Raw genomic sequence first — 19,862 nt, 5'->3', positions numbered from 1 at the left:
AGTACATCTGCTTCTGAAATGGAACCCAGGAGATTCTGGGATCACTGTGCAACAATTGAGGTGTGCTGGGCCTGAAGGAACACACAGGAGAGTAGAGCAGAAATCTAAATGCAAGTGTGAGTCTAAAACATGGTTTTTTAGAGCATGTGTGTGGTGAGTCCTGGTCTACTGGTACTGCCTGTGTGTCTTGTATCTCCAAATAACTGCCTGGGAGATGAGTATGCTACCCCGAAGACTTCTGACTGCTACACGAATGACAGAAGGCCAAGCCAACCATCTTTCTCAGCCAAAGTAAATCTTCCATTTCACTCTAGCTTTCAACCTCAGCCCCAGATCATGCTCCTTTTCTATTTCTCCCCATTCTCCTTCCATCCCAGTTGGCTCCTTTATTCCAGTTCAGCTCTTATTCCCACTGCAAAGGAATGCACCTATAGAAGCAACCATTATAGGTCCCTTCCAACTCAAAATATTCTCTGATTCTGTGAATCCACACTGTAGCAGGTGTCCTGAGGAGCTGGTATTTTATTCTAGTAAGGACAATGAGAAGTGGTGATTGATTCTGCAGAAGTGACAGACATGTATCTGGACAAGGTAAGAGAACAAAGCCTGTAAAGTCAAACTCAATATATTTTTTGAGAATTTATTCCAGCACTTTATAGAAAACTGAGGTAACCCTAACAAAGGCAAAACCCAAGTCAGTATTACAGAAAGAGTAAGAAAAATCACCAGTGAATTTATATGTGAAAGTACAACCATACTATTCATTTTTTAAAGCTCTTCAAATTTGTACAAGTTTCAGGAAGACAGATTGGCTTAGATTGTTGGCAATTCACAGCTACTTTGAAAGCACAAATGAAACTGTTACTGTACTGTAATGCAGTGTGACATTAGTATGAAAGAGTCAAGACCCTCCCTCTGCCTCTGATCTCATTTGAAGCATGACAACATCAGACTGGCATTACTAATGCACAGGTCCCCAGTGTACACCGGGTCTCACTTTCGCATGCTCTGAGCTTTCCATACCCTTTTCACTACAGATCTGTAGATGTCAAGGACTCCTAGCCTTGAGCATGCACTACTAAGTACGTATGAGCAAAACACATTTATAAAAGACATTTTTAAATTAAATGTGCTTTCTCTTGGACCTTCTACAGTCTGGAAAAGATCTGCGGTTGGATCTCAGGAAAACTATTTCAGCTTCAGACAAAAACATTTGGAATGTCAAGGGACTAATGGAAGTCCTGAGAACAACTTTATGAACATTACTGCTAGAACTCAGTAAAATCCATTAATGTTTCCCATAACATTGAATCTAAACATGCATCAGCATGAACCATGAATGATAATTCCAAGTTGCAATATGTCCTAACATTTCCAGATATAACAGAAACAAATGGCTGTGGTCATTCACAACAGAACATTGCACAATGTCGAACAGAGTGCCTCTTTTTATAAGGAGATTCCAGATGGATGATGAGACAAAAGCAGATATATTTATTTGAATGAATTTATAAGAAATGTTAAAGCTGCTGTTTAATAAAATAAAAACCTGATTACCACATAAGAAAATCTTTTTGGAAATGCTTTCTTTTATCAAAATGTAGAAATTCTCCACTGACAATCTTATAAAACACATACATGCTGGAAAAATGAAACATACAGAGGAGCAATGAAGAATTACCTCAGCTTTCACCACCACTTCACTTGATTGAAACTGTTCTTGTGTTCCATTAAGCATAATAATATATTTGGAAAATGTAAATAACCTAATTACATTTTTTTGCTTCAAGCTTCCAGGCACCAGTCATATATCGCAGTCGTATAAAAAGAAGATCCCTGCCCATCTGCAGCCAGCTCCAAAAGGGAACTAACTTAGAACCTGTGATTAATGAAGAAGAAAATCAGAATGACATTGTTAAGAAAAAAATGAGCACTGGCAAGACTCACATTTACGCAGTCACGAACCCCTGCATTCTAAGCATACTCAGCCCCACAACCTAGATCTTAACATTAATAAAAAATACGTATTTTGAAAGCAATTGCTTTATAGTATTACGTTATGCCATAGGTGAGACACTCGAGTTTGCAAGCAGCACAGTAATTCCATGTATGTGACAAGATGTGCACTGCTCCCCATGACAAGGCTTTGTTCAAGTAAATGGGAACCTGAGCACCAATAGCTAAGCAAATTATTTATCCAGCAGCTTTGGAGAGGAGGATCACCAGCTTGTCTTACAACAGTAATACGAAGGTACCTATCTTGAGGCAAGGCAAGGAACCCACACTACAAAACCAAGCCTTCCACCATCTCTGTTAATATTTGTGTTGGATGGAACACATGGAACTGCACTGAAAGGAAACATTCACATGGAATTGCACTGAAAGGAAACATTCCTAGTAAAGCTGGCTCAGGACATTCTCTACTTGCACCTTTCATCATTACTACAGTTCATTATAATTTCTGTTGTCCAGGGGTTGTGTTGAAGAGATTTAAAAAAAGATAAAAAACATGAAAAGGGCAAAAAAATAGAGGAACCACATTTGATGTGGGAGAAGTGAGCCAAAGCAAGCAGAACCTCTTAAGCTGGTTCTGCACTGAAGAAATATGCATGGAGCTATACTTCTCAGTAACTTAGTGGCAGAGACCTTCCTACAGGTCTGAAACAATATCACATTTTAAGAAGACATGGTACTCTAGAGGAAGCCTTAGTAGCTGAGAATTTTGTAAGGCAAGATACAGTGAAATGGAATTTAATCAGTAAGTGGTGATGGTCAGACTGCCTGCAGAGTGTTTTAAAATTGCACTGATTTATTGACACATTACAGCAAGAAGACATGCCAAAACAGTGTTTTGTCCTAGAATTGTAATTTCTTGCTTTTGTCTCCATGGGACTGCAGTTTCTCAGCCATGTTACCCCTTCACATACACTTTCTGTACCAAGCCATAGCAATAGGCTTGCAAGGACACAAAATTCAGTATGGAAAGAAGACTGTGTGCTATCAAAACCAGGTAAATAGGGCAATAACCTTGGATCTATTATTCTGGATTGACATGTCAGGAATCTTGTAAGAACATGAACTATCTCCCCACCTTCTATTTCAGTCCAGTTGACAGCAACTTCTGCTATAGGTATTTTCAAGCGCTGGGCTATATAAAGAAGTTCCACATCAAATGCCCTGAAGAAGAACAGGAAATACCAAATATAATCACACATACTCCCAGATGAAAGACAGTGGAAATGTTAATTAAATGACTGTTCAGTTATGCAGTTGATACCAATGCTCCATGGGTCAGATACACATGGATGGGAAATTAATTTTCTTGACTAAACATCTCACAACATAGCCAAAATACAGACAACAATAACAATACTTCACTGTGTTCTGTATTTGAAGGTATAGATCAATCTGTGTTCAGCCCACTTCTTGCTTCTCCTTCTGTCACAATCACAATTTAAATGTTTTTGAAGACCATGAAGACCAAGCAGTCAAATGCACAGTGTCACTCCACATCTCTAGTAGTTTCATCAAAGAGGACATCTACCTGCTGTGGCTTTATGCTGATCTGATGGGTGCTCCTTTTATTTTCTCAGTCAAGGAACTCAAGGCAGCAGCACAGAAGTGAGAAATTATTTATGTTACCATGCACAACCGAATCCAAACAACAGTTTAGTGACCACTTAATGCACAATACAAAAACCCTCTTGAGAGAGACGTGGGGTTTTTTTTGGCTCGATTCTTTGCAGGTTGTATGGCAAAATTAATTGGGGCAGTGATGCTGCTGTGTCAAGTGCTCCTTCCTATTCACTTTGTCCAGAATGCACCTTAATCCTCCCAGTTGTCTGCACAGAGAATTGTCTGTGTTTCATTCCTGTAAATGCAGTCTCAAGTAGGCCTTCTGGCTCTGAAACACCAGACTTTTGATAAGCAACAAGTAGTTTGGCAGCTTTTAATGCCTGTTTAGAAATCAGCATATGAAACTGTCAGTAGCTACTACTGACAGTGTAGAACACAAATCACAATTAAGAAGATTCTGATAATTTGCCTTAAATTCTTGTTGCTGAATCAAAGACAGTTTTCTTTCAAAGTGAAAGAAAATATTTTGCCACTGGAGGAAATGTATGCAATAAAAGACCCCCAAGATTATTCATTCGTGCTTAAAGAGTTGCTTGAATTCACATCTTTGGTAATTCCATTTAACACTAGAGAAAAGATGGAAAGGGACAAAGGGATCAAGAGCAGGCAGAAGACACACTTTAGCAGGTTGTTTGCCAAGTTCAGATGTTACTTCCTTCTACTCCAAGCCACCTTCTCCTTTCAAGAGGTGCATTTCTGTAAAACTATTAATAAATGCAACAACAGCAGCAGTCCACTCTGAAATGTGCACGTAGGTCTGACACACACAGGTAGGTTCCCCCTGCAGTGCAGACCACAGCAGGCTGCCTTGCTGGTGGAATCACAGGCACAGAGCTGGACTCATGATCTCTGTGTACAGGACAGGAGAGCCACTGCTTCCACACGGGACAGCACTAAAACAAGCAAAGGCAGCACAGACAGATGTTATCTATAGAAGCTACAGCTATTGTGTACAGGGAATTTAGAGCTGCTTTGCAACTCCAATTTTGATTAGGACACAGGCCTTCTCACTGTCACCAAAAAAGTTAGAAGAATAAATTATTTTTTACCTCAGTGAACTAAATCTGCTCCAAGCAGCCCTGTCATTTCACTGCTGTCTTTACATGAGGGTTGAATATTATTTTATTAATCACTCCATGGTCTCTTCTACTGAAGAGGCAGTATTTAATTTTTTGCTGACATTTTACATTTGTAAGCCAAAACCCCAATGTATTCACCTTTGAATGTTTATGAATCATGTGTATTAAGACTAAATCTAATTTTGTAATACTTACTTAAATGACTAAAAATCTTAAGAGACGCAGAATAATTGTCTGATGAATTAGACTGCATGAGCTGCTCTAAAAGTATTACATAAACTATTAGCCTAGTGAACTAATAGTTATTTGCAGTAATTCCTGTGGACAACTGATTACTGGAATGTCAGCACATACATCACAGAACAAGAACATTAAATAGTTCTGTGAACTACAGGGCTCAAAGTAAGAGATTAAAAGCACAGGAATTAATCAGGTTGAACACTAATATTGTTACATGAGGTTGCCATTTGGGTAACAGTGAACATATCCTGAAATAAAAAACAACTATTCAAAACTGAAAGGAGAATGACTTCAGTAAAATACCATTGGGTTATTGTTTTTCATTCCTTTTCCCCGCCACCTTTCAGTATGCCAGAATGGTTAGTCAGGGAACACAGAGTGCACCGTGCTCAATACACTGACAGCACTACAGGCACACTGCAGACCACCAGATCCAGATGATACAGGAGAACCATACAGAAGCCTCCACAGCCAGGATTAAATTTGGGTGTGTTAAATAGAGCCTACACTAGAGGAGATCAAAGCCACACCCGTGGATGAGCTGTAAGTGCAATTCATGGGCCATTTGTGAGCAGTTAACCCGTGACAGAACCGCTCTCGAAAACAGCAAGATATTATTCACACCATGTACTTCATTCTGCTGCCTCTTGGGAGGGGGACACATAGATTCCAATCTAAGTATCCAGAGTTAGATAGCCAAAAATCTATGGTGTGAACGATTTCCCCATCTATTTCTAATAGTAGCTCCATGACTTGCTAATTACCACAAACATGTATTGTAAAGAAAAAATTCTCCATGTGGTTGTATTTTGGTTAATTGTGTCACAATTTAAGACAATGCTGGCTAAAATTCATCTGGAAACCAAGTTGGTAGGTGTTTAATTGAATTCAATCTTTTTAAACTGAATCCTTAAGACGCTAGAGCTTATAAAATATCTATCCTTAAAAATTATTCTGTATTTTAAAATTGCACTAGGACTCTTTATTTTTCTGGTCCAGTATTATGTGTTTCAAAAAGGAAAATCAGACCTTCAGCTATAATGTTCTAACTGGAATTTACAAGCTTTGTACATGCAAGATATGTTTTTTCCAAGAAACTCTTAAAGGCAATGAAAACAGCAAATGGTCAAAGAAGTCTAACCATGAAACAAGATGCCAAGTGGACTAGACTGCCAGAACTGCCCTAGCTGAACTTGGGCTTTTGAAAGTCCACACCTCAGCCAAGAGCAGGACTTTTTAAAAGACATAACAGACAGAGTTAAAACAGCAAAAATATTTTTACGTTGACTAGACACTCAAAAACAATTCTACGTGCCATGCACAAAACCAGGAAAAAAACAATTAATTCCACTGCTTGTATTGGTCTACAATGGCACAAAAGTGGGAAAAAAAAATCCCTGCAGCAATATGAATGCTTATTTTTCTGTAACTGTTATATAGCAACTCATATTTAGAGATTAGTGACAAACTGGACAATAATTTTTTTTACTAGTTTCTTTCCCAGTTTTAAATGTGAAACAGCCTGCCTTGTTCAGTGCACAAGGCAATTTTTATAGACAAAAGTAATAGCAACAATTTGATCTCTTCATTGATCTGCTGACTTGTACAATGCCATCATAAATTGCCACTTCACAAAAATACGTCCATCAAACCAGGATTAGAACTACATTTTGAATTTCCCCTCCTTTTATCATAAAGGTAGGACTGCAATTGCTATGTCTAGTTCTCCTAAGGTTAGACATTTTCCGGCTGGAAGAAAATTTATCTTTTTTTTTGTTGTCAGAAAAAATCAATGATCAAATTTAGGATAGGAAAACTCAGCCAGCGAGACCATTTAATTTTCCAGTATTTCTCCTGTGCATTAAAATTTAACATGAACAGTTACAGCTTTTAGGTCAAGACCGTAGATGCAGAACTAGATCTTCTTTTATAGCCTGAAGTGACTAATTCCAACTGTCTCTGTTATGTTTTTATAAAATCTCTTTTAATTTTCTTTTAAGTTTAAAATTAAAAAATCTGCTCCATCCATTTCTGAAAAACAGATTAGCTATGTAATCAAATTCAGAATCTAAAACACAAAGCATATGCTCTCTGTTCAAAAGGCTGCTTTAATTTCAAACTAATGTCAAAACTTTGCTATTTAGAAAGTAAATTTCAAGAATGCTTCGTTTATAGCCACATATACACAGCCAAAGGATAGTTAAACAAAAAAGACAATGAGAACATTCACCAAAAAAAAGGCAGTTTAGGATGCAACTATCGAATGTATAAACACTTTGTAGTATCAATTTTCAAATGCCTTCTAAAATTTAGGGTTAGATTAAAAAATATTCTAGGAAATATCTTGGTCTCTCTTTAAGAAGTGTTACGTGATCCTTATTGCCATAATAATAAAACTGTATTTTAACTTGTATGCTTCAGTTTCAAGATTTCTTAAATGTAAGCATCTATAAATCATATTCAGTGCAGCAAGAAGAAAAATTCTGGTCTGTTTTCTAGTATTTTTAATATTAAAGAGGTGATATTCACATCAATGTGCACTGGAATGGAAAAAGCATGGGGAAAGTATTAAGAAGTGAAGGTCTAAGCAGGTGGGAATTATTAGATAGCTGATTTTATAGTACTTTTGTATTAACTTGATGACTGAACATGTTATGCATCAATTTTACTCTAGGTGTTTTTTATAAGCATTTCACCTAGCACTGCAGTACCCCCACAAATCCAAGCCTGACTAAGGTTGAGCAGACAGCACAGACAATTTAGTTTGTGCAGAAGCCTGGTGTTCATTCCCTTCAGCAGCTCACCACACATTCCAGCACAGCAGCTGCGGAGCCCTTGGCAGGCTCAAGGACCAGGGTGCTTAACTCAGATGGCTTTTATCCTATTAAATCCAGCATCCTCCTCCATTATTCCCTGAACATCTGAGCACTGACCACACAGAGCTGAACACCCCTTCAAGTACCTAACAGACCTGCACCCCACTTGTGGGATTTTAAGAGTCAATGAGAATCAAACGTCCAATTCCTTGGAAGTCAAGTAGCCCCAGTGAAGTGACGTAGAAGCGGAAATAAATCCAGATTTCAGAGCCTGTTATCCAATACCAAGAGAGTGGTTCCTCTGCTACCCCTTGCTGATGGTTTCTGTATGAAAAAGTTGCTTTGTGAGCCAGCTGGAGCCACATTGTTCCAGGTCAGCAGAAGTACAATTCCAACTACTATTTCTTATTCTTCTGTCTCCATATTCATGATATGTACAGAACCTCTATGGCACTAATGTCTAATCAGTTTGTATTTTCCTTTTTACACATGTTATGCAATGGAAAGATATCAGATTTGTTTAAAAAGAAGTTTCCAGCATTGAGCTATTTCAGATTTTACACAATTACATACAAAGAAATCTAATGTTATGGGATGAATGTTTGATGTCCCTATATAATTTCCACTGCAATTATCCTAACTGTTTGTACAACATTGACATTTCACTTAGGACTATCATTTCCCTGAATATATGCACTCTCCCCACACACTTATACCTCCCCATCTCCCAGTTTAATTCCAGATCTTTGTAGTATTAACTGGGAAAGGGACAATACTTGATTTGTGCACTGACATGCTATCTTCCAGTTACAGAGGCTGAATGACTAGCTATGGAGCAGAAAAGTAACTTTTGAGACTTTTGAGGTTTTTTTCTTCAGCAGTGGCAATAATCTGAGTTTTGCTCCTCTAAGAGGGTTTAATTTTCCACACACCTTGCCAAAGATTTTGATCTTGAAATCTCTACTGTTCTGTCAGATTTGGTATAAATTAGCCAATAAATATAAAAAAGAAGGCAGGTAAACACAAAGAGTGTTGATTGAGAGATGAGCATGAAACCAGAAAATACATTGCCAGTTTGTACAGAAGTAAACCAAATTTTAAAAGATCCAAAAAAATCTATAGCTGTTTTAGGCAATTTCTGACTTATAATTATCTGAAGAGCTTATTTCTTGGAAGAACTTGAGTTGCTCTTTTCTTGACACACAAAACAAGCATTCTTCATCACTAACCAGCACATTTCAGATAAATAATAAAATATACAAGGGATTAGTTTATGGATTACTGTAGATAAAAGAGCAAGAATAGAAGGCTCATCTTCTAGTGGCACACACAAGGCTCAATGAATTAAGACATGAAGATCTGCCTGTATGTTCCACACCAACGGCCTAATTACTGTAAAATGTTAGCAATATTCCTTTTTCACTGCTTCTATTCCCGGATAACAGAGTACAACACAATTGTTTTTACTCTTTCATTCTTTTGGTGCTAGATAATTGAAGTGGCAGAAGAAAGCTTGTTTTTATCTAGAAAACACTTCATATAACCAAAAAATATTATTACAAAAAAATCCTTAATTTTAAAAATGAATAAAATTCAGGATTGAATTTTTACAGCTGAAACTGATTATCCTCATCTACTTCTTTCAGTTTTCTTCTTGGAATGCTTAATTTATAAAATGAAGTTAAATAAGACAATTTTGAGATGTGCACTTCTGGGCCTTGCATATGAGTTTAACCATTTATTACTAGCACTTAGAAAAATCCTGTATGTGAAATTTACAGAGCTTTATAGATCAAGACTGGGTTTGGAGGTAGCAGCACAAATCCTACTTCTGGCTCAGGCACAGTCTCCTTTGGTGCAATAAGCAACCCACTCAGGTGGGAAAGTAATTTTCTGGCTGTTGACTGCTCAGTTCAATGCAACAATGGCTCTCTGTTCCACACGAGATCCGTGTGCCCAAACACCACCTTTGCAACTGCAGTCTGGAGGGGCAGCACAGCTGTCAGAGCTCAGCCTGAAACTATACACAGTGGAATTGGCTAGGACTGTAGGATTGCACACAATCCTGTTTGTGTTTAGGAACATTGTTCAGCAGTTCTGCTCCCTGTCAAGCAAACAGAAGCCCATGAGAGATTTTCTTGAATGAAGACAATAGTTTGAAGAAGTTTGATTACACCTAATTAAACTATCCTTTTTAGCAAGGATTGTGGTATGGAAAATCTACAGAAATTGTGATATTTGTGTGAAAATAGTGCTTCAGTCTCATAATAGCTGTCATGGCTGTATAACTCACATATGGGAACTGTTGCAGCTAAATTATAACTAAAGAAGCTCTAAAGTAATTAAAAAAAACCACATAATTTTCAGTTTTCTGAAATTAAAGATATCTGTCAATGTTCCTCACATAAAATACTTCAGCAAGAAAGTAGTAAAGAATAAGCATTTGCTTTCACTTTACAGTCCTCAGCAATTACAAACACCTTATCAGATATTGATTTTACATAAAATACTTTGGTTAAGCATTACTGAATTGTAATGTATAAAAAATAACACTGATAGGAGATTTGAATATGATTAATAACTCTTAACTTTCCTAATCATAACAACAGCTGCTGTCTGACTCTGCTTGTATGGCTTATATCTGTAAAAGGTAAGAGGACTCACAGAAATTGGGAGTGCATTACAGCACCATGAAAAACTGTTTGTTTGAAATTTCTTCTGGAGAAAGAAGAGTTCTTGGGATTTTCAGTTGTTTGAGGCCTTTTTGCCTCTTTTTCCCCTCTCCTCTTTCCTAATCAATTACCATGTCCTATGACAAGGCAAAACCAAAGTTTTTTATCCTACCTAGGGTTACATACATCTTTTGAGAAAAGAGAAATTAAATAAAGAATAAAATTAAATACCCAAGTACTTTGCTACAATGTATCTTAATAAGAACATAGAATTTCTAGCAATTACCAGGATACTTTAACATAACAAGAAATCAAAGTTGCCATGCAGGCAATACTATAATTGGCTGAGATGCACTACACAGACATCACATGCTTCATTGTAGCTGCAACACTAAAATTACTTTTTCAAACCCATGTTCAATTATAAAAAAACACCACCAACAAAAAAGGAACAATTTACCAGCGTTCTATGTGAAGATTTGAGAAAGTCTGCAAGGCAGCTTGTCTGGTGAGAAGTTTAAATCCACACTGTGTGTCCCGGATCTCTTTGACACAGAGAAACCACACCAGGAAGTGGAACCCATACATGAGGAGAGTTCGGAAGTAAGAGCGCTGTGGACAAAAGGCAAGAAGTTATCTGGCTTTATTTGAGGGATGAGTGAATCGTTTGAAGAGAGCAGTCTTACAGGACAGTAATCCTGTTTCATGATAGCTTTCAAAGTTTGTAAACTGGTTGCATTTTGCACCGGAATGAAAACAGAACTTAAAAATTGTTACAGTACAAACAAAATATTGGCTGAAAGAGAAATATTTTGATCTAGGGAAAGACTTGCCAGTCATGTGTATAGTCTAGGATAGGAGAAATCCAAGTTCCTTTTTCTCCTCTCCCCAGTTCAGAGCAGTTTTTCACTCAGGATTATGCCTTATTAAGTAAAGCAGGAACCTGCACCTGAATTTCAAATAATTAGTGGAACAGCCATAGTTATCTTCTGATTGATTCTTTGGAAGTATATAATGGACTAAGTGAAAACCAGGTCTAAAGTAAAGGCTGCTGTGCAAGACATTTTCTTTTATATTTCCAGCAATGTTACAGTCATCTCTTTTGTTCTTTTGCTTTCACAGATATATTTTATATTCCCGATATTTGTACCCAGCCTATTCATTGGTTACACTTGTGCTCCTGACATAATAATCATACAGATAAGTTTGGCCATGAACTCCAGAGGCTGGAGTCTGGATTTGCAGAGGTCCCTCTTAGTTTTTTATTCAAGACAGTTCCTAAACAACTAGAACTGTTGTTGGTAATGATCTACAAGAGGCTGAACATTACCAGTGTAACTTCTTTTGAACTTCTGTAACTATTTCAGTAGTTGTGTATATATTTTAGAATAATTTCAAGTACTAAACATCAGTATAAACAAAGCTTACTCTTGAGAACATTCACCATGAAGAGCATGTCCAATGACGCTAAAAAATGAGCCCAGCAATGTGTCTGTTGCAATACACATTCCATGCCTGTACTTTGTCAATTACTGTCTGCCAAGACATCAGAAAATCAGATGCAAGATAAAGCCATGTGCCTCTGCATCACTGTTTATTACACAGGAGCCACACATAGAACAGCACTGTCCGTGTGTTCAAAACTCAAAAATTTTACTATGAGTAATACAGAAGACTTAAAACCACTTTCCCATGAATAGTGGTACTCTTCAAACAGCTGGCTGCTAATTATCCCTAACTCATTTTCAACAGGTTTCAAGATCTGCAGGCCAAGTTCTAGCACTGGAAGGAAATCAATAATAATGAACTCATCAGCTGCCTTCCCTTCGAGCCCCACTACTGGTTACTGGCTACCAATTCTGTCAGGGTTTAGAAGCTCTGCTTGTGAAATACTCTCAACTATAAAAATTAAATCCATAAATTGGAACACTAACTGAAATAACTTCAAAGTGCTTAAAATTTAGAACACATCCTTTGTATATGATGGAGGATATCCTGCATGTATGACAAGCTTCTCCTTATTTTTAGCTTCCATTCTTTAAAAAATATTGATTATCTACTTGCAAAACCTGTAGAGCAGAAACAAATAATGGAAATATTTGGTTATTAGCACACAGCAGGAAATGGAAACAAACCTTTGCTATTGAGTCCTTCTCCAGATGAGCTCTAGAACCACAGGAAATAGCCATCCCTTCCTGTACAGGAATATAAATTAATGAGTTGTTTCTTAAATAGTTATTATTTGAATTGGTGGAATCTTGTGTTGAGAACCATAAAATTAAAAAAAAAAAACAACTTCAAAGCAGTACACTTTTCAGCTTCCTGTAGGTGCACTCCTTCTATTGCTAGGTTTTGATGCTAAATCAGTCTCCTACAATTAAGAGACAATCTAAAGTTTATTACAATTTGCATAAGGTGCATGCAAATTGCCTCCATTTATTCAGGTCTTGTTTAGCTTTAAATTGTTTACTTTATGCACATGGCAAATGTTAGCAGCACAGATAAGTATGCAGCATTCCTAGGAACAAAGTGTTACAATGTACATTTTCCTTAAATATTGCATGATGGAAGCAATAACAGAATGAAGCACTTGTTGCACTGATGTATCTTCAAACAAATAAAATGCCACGATGTCAACAAAAAATATAATCTCAAATTAAATCAACATGATCAAAACAAAAGGTTTAACACTATTCTCACACTACTTCTCACATAAAATCTCTCAAATCTACTCTATTTGAGGCCAGTATGGAGAACCAGCAGCTGCTGCAGCCCTGGTAGGGAAGAGCATCAGGGTCACATGCTGCCCGCTGGGTCCTGCACTTGCGGCTCTTGCACTCACAGGCTGTGACCCGTTCCACAGGTACATCCCCCACAGCTCTGTCTGTAAGGCTGCACACCTCTTCTAACGCTCTGGGAAACCAGCATTTAAGCAGAAAATAAACCTCAGTTCTTTCAAGTCAAGCTCCCAAAAGAGAATGACTGTGCAGAGAGGTGTTCTTGTTCCACAGGTTCTTGAATTTTTGTTTACAATAAAAGTTCTTCCAAATACTGTCATTAAACTAAGGACCCTGAGAAAAGAAAACCTATATAAAAGAGGGTAGAATTAAGATGCACCCTTAAAGGTATACAGGATGACATCAGATAAAATGAAAAAACAAAACAGTTCACAAAGAGGAACTAAGTAGGCATCACATAGTATTTATACAGAACAGAACAATTTCAAACAATTTGCAGGAAGGATAAACAGCAAATAGAACATTCTGTACTGCCTTGGAGTAGGCACAATGGTGCAAAGGAGGTAAGAACTCAGTAAAAGCTCCTTCTGACAGCCCATTCTTGAGGCTTCTAACCTTACACTTAGATCTTCAGACTTACACCTAGATCTTCAAATAGATCTCAAAAAGTTTGAAGAGAGCTATAGAAGTCTATCTTGTGTATTAAAGTATGCATGTGTATTGCAGAAAAAGCATGAGAATTTATACCCACAGGCCATGGCTGGAGATTCTTCAGACCTTCTTCTACTTTTTCAATATCTGCAAATTTTGTAGCTCCATCTGCGTCAGCCATAAGAATTGTTTTCCCCCGAGAACTAAAGACACCCTGCAATGAAAATAGTCAATACAAAAATCAACGCCTTTGTAATCAAGTATTTGTCATAAGCTAGGTGCAAGACACTCCAAAAACCTATGTAGTAACGAAACAGTGATATCTCTCAGATTCCACACAGCAGGTGCGTCTTAATATTCTGTTACTAACAGTAATTTACCTATTTATATGGTTCTAACATCTAGAGACTTCACACTCTGAGTGTCCACAGTGACAGACAATGCATGAACATGAAAGGCTAACAATCCTTCTCAGGAAAACCTAAATCTAAAAGGCAACAAGTTGCTACAGTCAGCTCTAGAGGGGAGCATGAAGAAGCAGTGATTAGCAATTGCCACTGCAGTGGGTGGCTTTTCTTGGTCACATGCACTGCGGAAAGGAGGATGCAGCGCGAGTTTTTCCTAACACCGTTTCATGAAAATTCAGGAGCTATTTCTCAAAACTAATTTAAGACTAAGTCTCAAGTCATAGTACCACTGCAAAACACTTGTGATGCACAGGTTTCACAGCTTAATTTGCTATATGCTTGGTCAGAAATATTTCATAATTTTTGAAGGGGTCCAGACAGGAAAACAATTAGCAGTACATGCAACAGAAGTACTGTTGCAACCAAGCATGTGTGCATCTGGAAAAGCCTGTCAAGGAAGTAGCTGTACACACATCCACTCTGCATCATGCATTGTAAAAGTATATCACACAGAAAACTGTTCTCCTTCTCTTGGAATAGCTTCAAATTTGTATCTCTTATAACAGTTCCATATGTTCCAATATTATGTTCTCTCAATTTCCAATAGTTATTAATTTTTCATAAAAAATAAACTGACATACTAAAGACAGAGCTGAAAATACAGATAAAGACACATCACTGACAATCCATAGATGGTATCACCCTTTTTCAGAAAAGCAAGGTGTCATACATCATAGGAATACAATGTTCCTTCTAAATGTGTAACAGCTATTTCATATTTAGAACATGCTCATTTTATGATAATATCTATGTGAAAGCATGAATTGTGCTGTTTTGACTATCGAGTGTGGGTGATAGAACAAACTGTGCTGGATGAGTTCTTGTTTATCAGCCATGTTAAAAACCACAGCCATGACCTGGACAGTGAAGTTTGCCAATTTGACTCTATTTTGTCTACATAAGCTTAACTTTAATCTGAAACAGTTTTGGGTTTTTTTTTTTTTTTTTTGTTGGCTTTTATAAATGCAAGTATATTTCTAAGTAGAACTAACATGATTATGAGATTCCAGCAGTTTTTTCTACTTTGAATTATTGTATTATAAAAAAGTCTTTGTTATTGATCTTTCTGGAAAGACAACACTGCTACCAAGATCTAAAACAGTCTTATTTTGAAAAATATTTTTGCTTTAATTTACAGAATCTGTACTCAGTTTTCTCCTAATCATTTTGTTAATGCATTGAATTCAAAATGTCAATCAGCACAGCTCTATCTTCTGCATACTCGGGCACAGGTAGTTCAAACAGAGAAGGAGATGAAAGTATTAATTACCGTCCTGACTGCTCCCCCTTTCCCTCGATTTTTTTCCAAAGTTATCACTCGCACTTTGTCACTTCCATATTTCTTGCAGTACTCCTTTGCAACCTGACAGATACACAAAAAGCCAGCATAAAACAAAACCAGGAACCAAAGGAGAAGTGTACATTTGCTCACCCTTCAAAAGAAAATAAATTAATAGCACAGAGCTATAACCACTTCAGTCGGCACAAATACATTGCCGGTGTTCGCTGGAGTCTGTTTGGGAAAATAAAAAACAGTTCACAGTCAAAACAAGAAGACTGAAGAAATGAAGTAATGTTCAATAAGAACAGGATATTTCCCTAAGCAATCTCAACTCCCATCCTCCCACCTCTAAAAAACTCAATCCTAATTTAATTTATATCATACTACTACAGACCTTTTCAATTAACACCAATAGTTCATAAAAGAAATACAATTTTCTATGACAGCCACCTATTTCTCACTTGTCTTGCTGCTATTTGAGGTTTTGAAGAAAAATTCATATTGACCTAAAACCCCATTCACACTGCAAGGATCTGAACATTTTGGTACATGTGGGGAAGAAAAAGCTTGAGTTTTCTTCTAATTTTTTCTAAAGGTTGTCTTGAGTCCTTTTAAGTCCAGAGGCCTGCAGACATTGTATGCTCAGTTGAGAGAGATGGTAGAAAAAATGCACAGCAGTCAAAAACATATACTAGCAATCCTTAAAGCAATATACATTTTAGTGTCTACCTCAAACATCTTCCAAGCAGTAGAAAAAAAACCCCACAAGCTGGCTAGCCTTCCTTGTCAGTGACATACATCAAAAGCAGAAGAAAACAGAACTATTTTGAAAATACTGCTACTGGCACATGGATTTTTAAATTAACAATCCCACAAAGGGAAAGAACTGTGTCACCTGTTCTGTCAATCACAGTATGAATGAGATCTTTTAAAAGACTTTTTAGCTTCCTCAAATTCATATTCACATCATCACTATGCACATGTAGAGTACTTCAAGTGAAATTTCTTGAAGTTAGGATTAGAATTCTTAGAACCTCAGCTGCAGGAAAATGGCTGTCACAGTTGCCAATCAAGAAAACTAGAATTTGCAAAACAATAATATGTGTATTCATCTGCAGATGCACCATCCACGATGCAACAACAGAGGCAATTCAGAAATGTGAACTTCAACTGTCAACCAAAATATAAATACAGACCACTGGTATATTCCACAAATATACAAAAATCCAAACAAAATTCATGACTCTGATTGCTTGGGAAGACATTACTTTTTCTTACCTTTGCAGTTTGATCTTTACTACCATCATTAACCACTATCACTTCATAAGTGAATGAAGGATCTTGTTTCTTGAAAATAAAAGCAGAAATAATGCATTTTGTTTCAATTTCATGCAATTTGTTAAGTAGGCAGTAGGCCTTTCAAATGTCATTATTCTTTTCTCCCTAGAAGTCATTCATAGGTGCCAACAGATACTAATATGATGCAGTAAATTTGTTAAGAAGACATAATTACAGAATTTTGCCATTTTTGATGCAGATACCGTTACACTGGCTTGTCATGCTACCATCTAGAACTGAAAAATCCATTTAGCTGTAGAAGATGGAAGCTTAGAAAAACATCACTTTTAAGAAAGCCCAAACAAAACAAAATCCACAAACTTTCACAATGAGCTTCTTACCCAGAGAACAAATCCTAATGAAGAACAGATGCTTATGAAACTTGCTGGAACAAACCAGGACTTAGCTTAGAAAGTTAAATGCATGGTTAATCCTTAGCTCTGTCTTGGGCAGATTTCATGCATATCAAGATTATTTCATCCTACAGTAGCAAATTAAATTTTTACTTAATTTAAAAATCCTTTCTGGCACTAGATCTAAAAATAACTGATAAGATACAGAAGCATTATTTCTAAGTTGCCAAGTGCTACTGTTTTAATGTACACTAACATAACAAAGTGACTAGATCACTGACTTGTTATGCATAATACACAGGAAAACAATGAATTTTGAATGCAAAAAGAAAATACCTGTCTTTTTTCTAGATAATCCAAAGCTTCATCCATCATAAGTGGTACTAGAGAAAAGGTGGAGGAAGTCAGGTTAGCAGCTTATAACACCAAAAGCACCTGCACAAGCAAGCTGAAAACAGCCACAAAGCAAGGCTAAGCAAATCAACTCTTTCATACAACACTACTTTCAGTAACCAAGCTTAGCAGCTGCAACTCTAAGTGCTGCCCTTTCTGAATGCAGAAAGAACACTGAAGAAAATCACACACATTATAAAAAGACAGGATAAAAATATTTTTTCTGAGGAACCAACTTTTCATTTTGAAGTATGTAATTCTCTACACAATATTAAAGGATAAAAACATTCTTTATGACTGAGCCTGTAAAACAGCACTGACTTTTATCTATTTAAGCAAGCTGTCAGCTTGTGCACTGCCACATCACTTTAGAGTTTGATTATTTCTATCACATTTAAATGCCTTCACTCAGTATCAGGTACTCCTATCTATGGCCAAACTAAACACAAACCAGTGAGATCATCACTTTTTCTGCTTGTCTGAAGCTGCTGTTGTCGTTTTAAAGAGTGGGAAGCTCTCAAATAAATGAAAAAAGTATTTTACTACTTCTTGCCTTGCAGCATTTGAAGGGGCAACGAACAGCCATTCTTCTGGGGTTCATTAAAATTAAGAGGACTCTTACAAGTGCCCCATGCTATTTTTAGCAGTAGAAATCAAGTTACACTATGCCTTAATTTTGAAATCCAAAGTACTTGGACTGTTTTCTGGAAACTGTGCCCAAAATCTGGCCTGCCAGAATCTACTGCTAACCCAACTGACCTCTGTATTATTACAGTAACAACAGACAGATTTTCTTCTTTTCCTGAAAACTAGAAAAATCTTACACCGGTTTTCCTCATTGTATGAAGGCACAACGACAGAGAGTTCTCTTGTAGCAGGATCATGTAAATTTAGTGCAGATCCTTTTCTGCACTCAGCATCTTCGTGTGGCATTGTTTTGGCAGTCACATGAGCGATTACACAAATCTGTGATGAAGAAGAAATGAAAAAAGTTGTCAGGCATTCTGTTAGAACCTTACCTATCTGTTAAATGCGCTACCAGTTACCAGAACTAAGTATATTCCAGTAACGAGGTGGGTCACTGTTGTGGAATTTCACACAGGACCAAAACCCTCTCATGCTGTTTGGTCACTCCCACTGTGATCACTGTCAGCATCATTGGCTTGCTGCTGTTTTTAACTGCAAAGCATGCAGGTGCCTCCAAAGTCGTGGTCCAAGCTCCTTCCCCAAGTAACCTTGAGCACAAAGGCAGGTGCCACCTCTGATCCCCACCAAGCCACTGAAATCAATGGCAAGGCTCACGACAGGCCAGCCCTATGTGCTTGCAAAACTAAGGCTCTGATTGCTTTATGCAAGGCTAAAAAAAGCGGCAGAACTTGGGTTCTGGAGCACTTTTACTTGGTGGCATCACACACGGAATCACTTAGGTTGAAAAAGAACTCTGAGATCACCGATGCCCCAACACCACCGTATCAATTAGACCACGGCACTGAGTGCCACGTCCAGTCCTTCCTTCAACACCTCCACGACGGTGCCTCCGCCACCTGCCTGGGCAGGATGCATACGTGGCACTGTGGACAGGCAGCAGAATTTCGCTTTCCAGGGGGTCGATCTTCTTAATCTCGCAGGGCATTTCAGATAGGCAGACACACAGCCACTTCCCAATGGTTAACGCGAAGGCGTTACCAGGACATTTCCCAACACGTACTCTAAGGCTGAAATGCTCTGTCTTGGTGCCCTTTGCCAGGTACGGCACCCCACGCCTTGCGAAACACGCTGCCCGCACAACCCCCCGCACAAGCGCAGCCCTGCCGTCTTCTGCCGCCCGGCCCGGGCCGGCCCTGCCGCCTGCGGGACCGCGGGACCCCCGGGCAGGGCCGGGACTCCGGGCAGCGCCCCTGCCCCGCGCCTGGGGGCGGGCATCGAGCGGCCTCGCCCACCGCCCCCGCCACGGAGCCCCCCGGGCCCGCCATGCGCGGCTCTCACCAGGACGAGGAGGAAGGCGGCGAGGGCCGCCAGCGCCAGCGCGGCCGCGGGCAGGGACAGGGGCAGTGACGGGAGCGGCGGCAGCGCCATCGCCCGCGGCAGCCGCGGGGCCCCAGCGCGCCGCGACAGCGACGCGGAAGCGGCCGCGCCGCCCGCCAGGTGCCGCTGGGAGCCGCCGGCGCCCCCCAGCGGTCAGGGCCCGGCAGCGCCG

General features: G+C 38.5%; 1 protein-coding gene across 1 annotated transcript; it reads right to left on the bottom strand.

Annotated features, from left to right (window-relative positions):
• Window positions 1-609: 609 nt before the first annotated feature.
• ALG5 (ALG5 dolichyl-phosphate beta-glucosyltransferase) lies at window positions 610-19,798 on the bottom strand. Its single transcript, XM_064715924.1, has 10 exons — window positions 19,652-19,798; window positions 18,490-18,631; window positions 17,609-17,655; window positions 16,860-16,928; window positions 15,570-15,662; window positions 13,933-14,046; window positions 12,579-12,638; window positions 10,904-11,055; window positions 3,092-3,177; window positions 610-1,879 (listed from the first exon to the last, which is right to left on the bottom strand). The coding sequence occupies exons 1-10, from the start codon at window positions 19,739-19,741 to the stop codon at window positions 1,767-1,769; spliced, it is 966 nt and encodes a 321-aa protein (XP_064571994.1). The 5' UTR covers window positions 19,742-19,798; the 3' UTR covers window positions 610-1,766.
• Between the last annotated feature and the right edge of the window lie 64 nt (window positions 19,799-19,862).

This window comes from Zonotrichia leucophrys, chromosome 1 (genome assembly GCF_028769735.1).
Source record: "Zonotrichia leucophrys gambelii isolate GWCS_2022_RI chromosome 1, RI_Zleu_2.0, whole genome shotgun sequence".
In the NCBI taxonomy this organism is placed as follows: domain Eukaryota; kingdom Metazoa; phylum Chordata; class Aves; order Passeriformes; family Passerellidae; genus Zonotrichia; species Zonotrichia leucophrys.
This window is presented reverse-complemented; position numbering and strand designations above follow the sequence as displayed.

Bases quoted from the DNA above. Each gene is read 5' to 3' on its own strand.
- ALG5 (XM_064715924.1), bottom strand. From the start codon at position 19,741: ATGGCGCTGCCGCCGCTCCCGTCACTGCCCCTGTCCCTGCCCGCGGCC. The intron at 17,656-18,489 runs GTAAGATTTTTC...CCTTTTCTCTAG, and splicing joins ATACAATGAGGAAAACCGGT to TACCACTTATGATGGATGAA. The intron at 1,880-3,091 runs GTGGGGAGATAG...CATTAATCACAG, and splicing joins CAACTGGACTGAAATAGAAG to GTTCTAAGTTAGTTCCCTTT.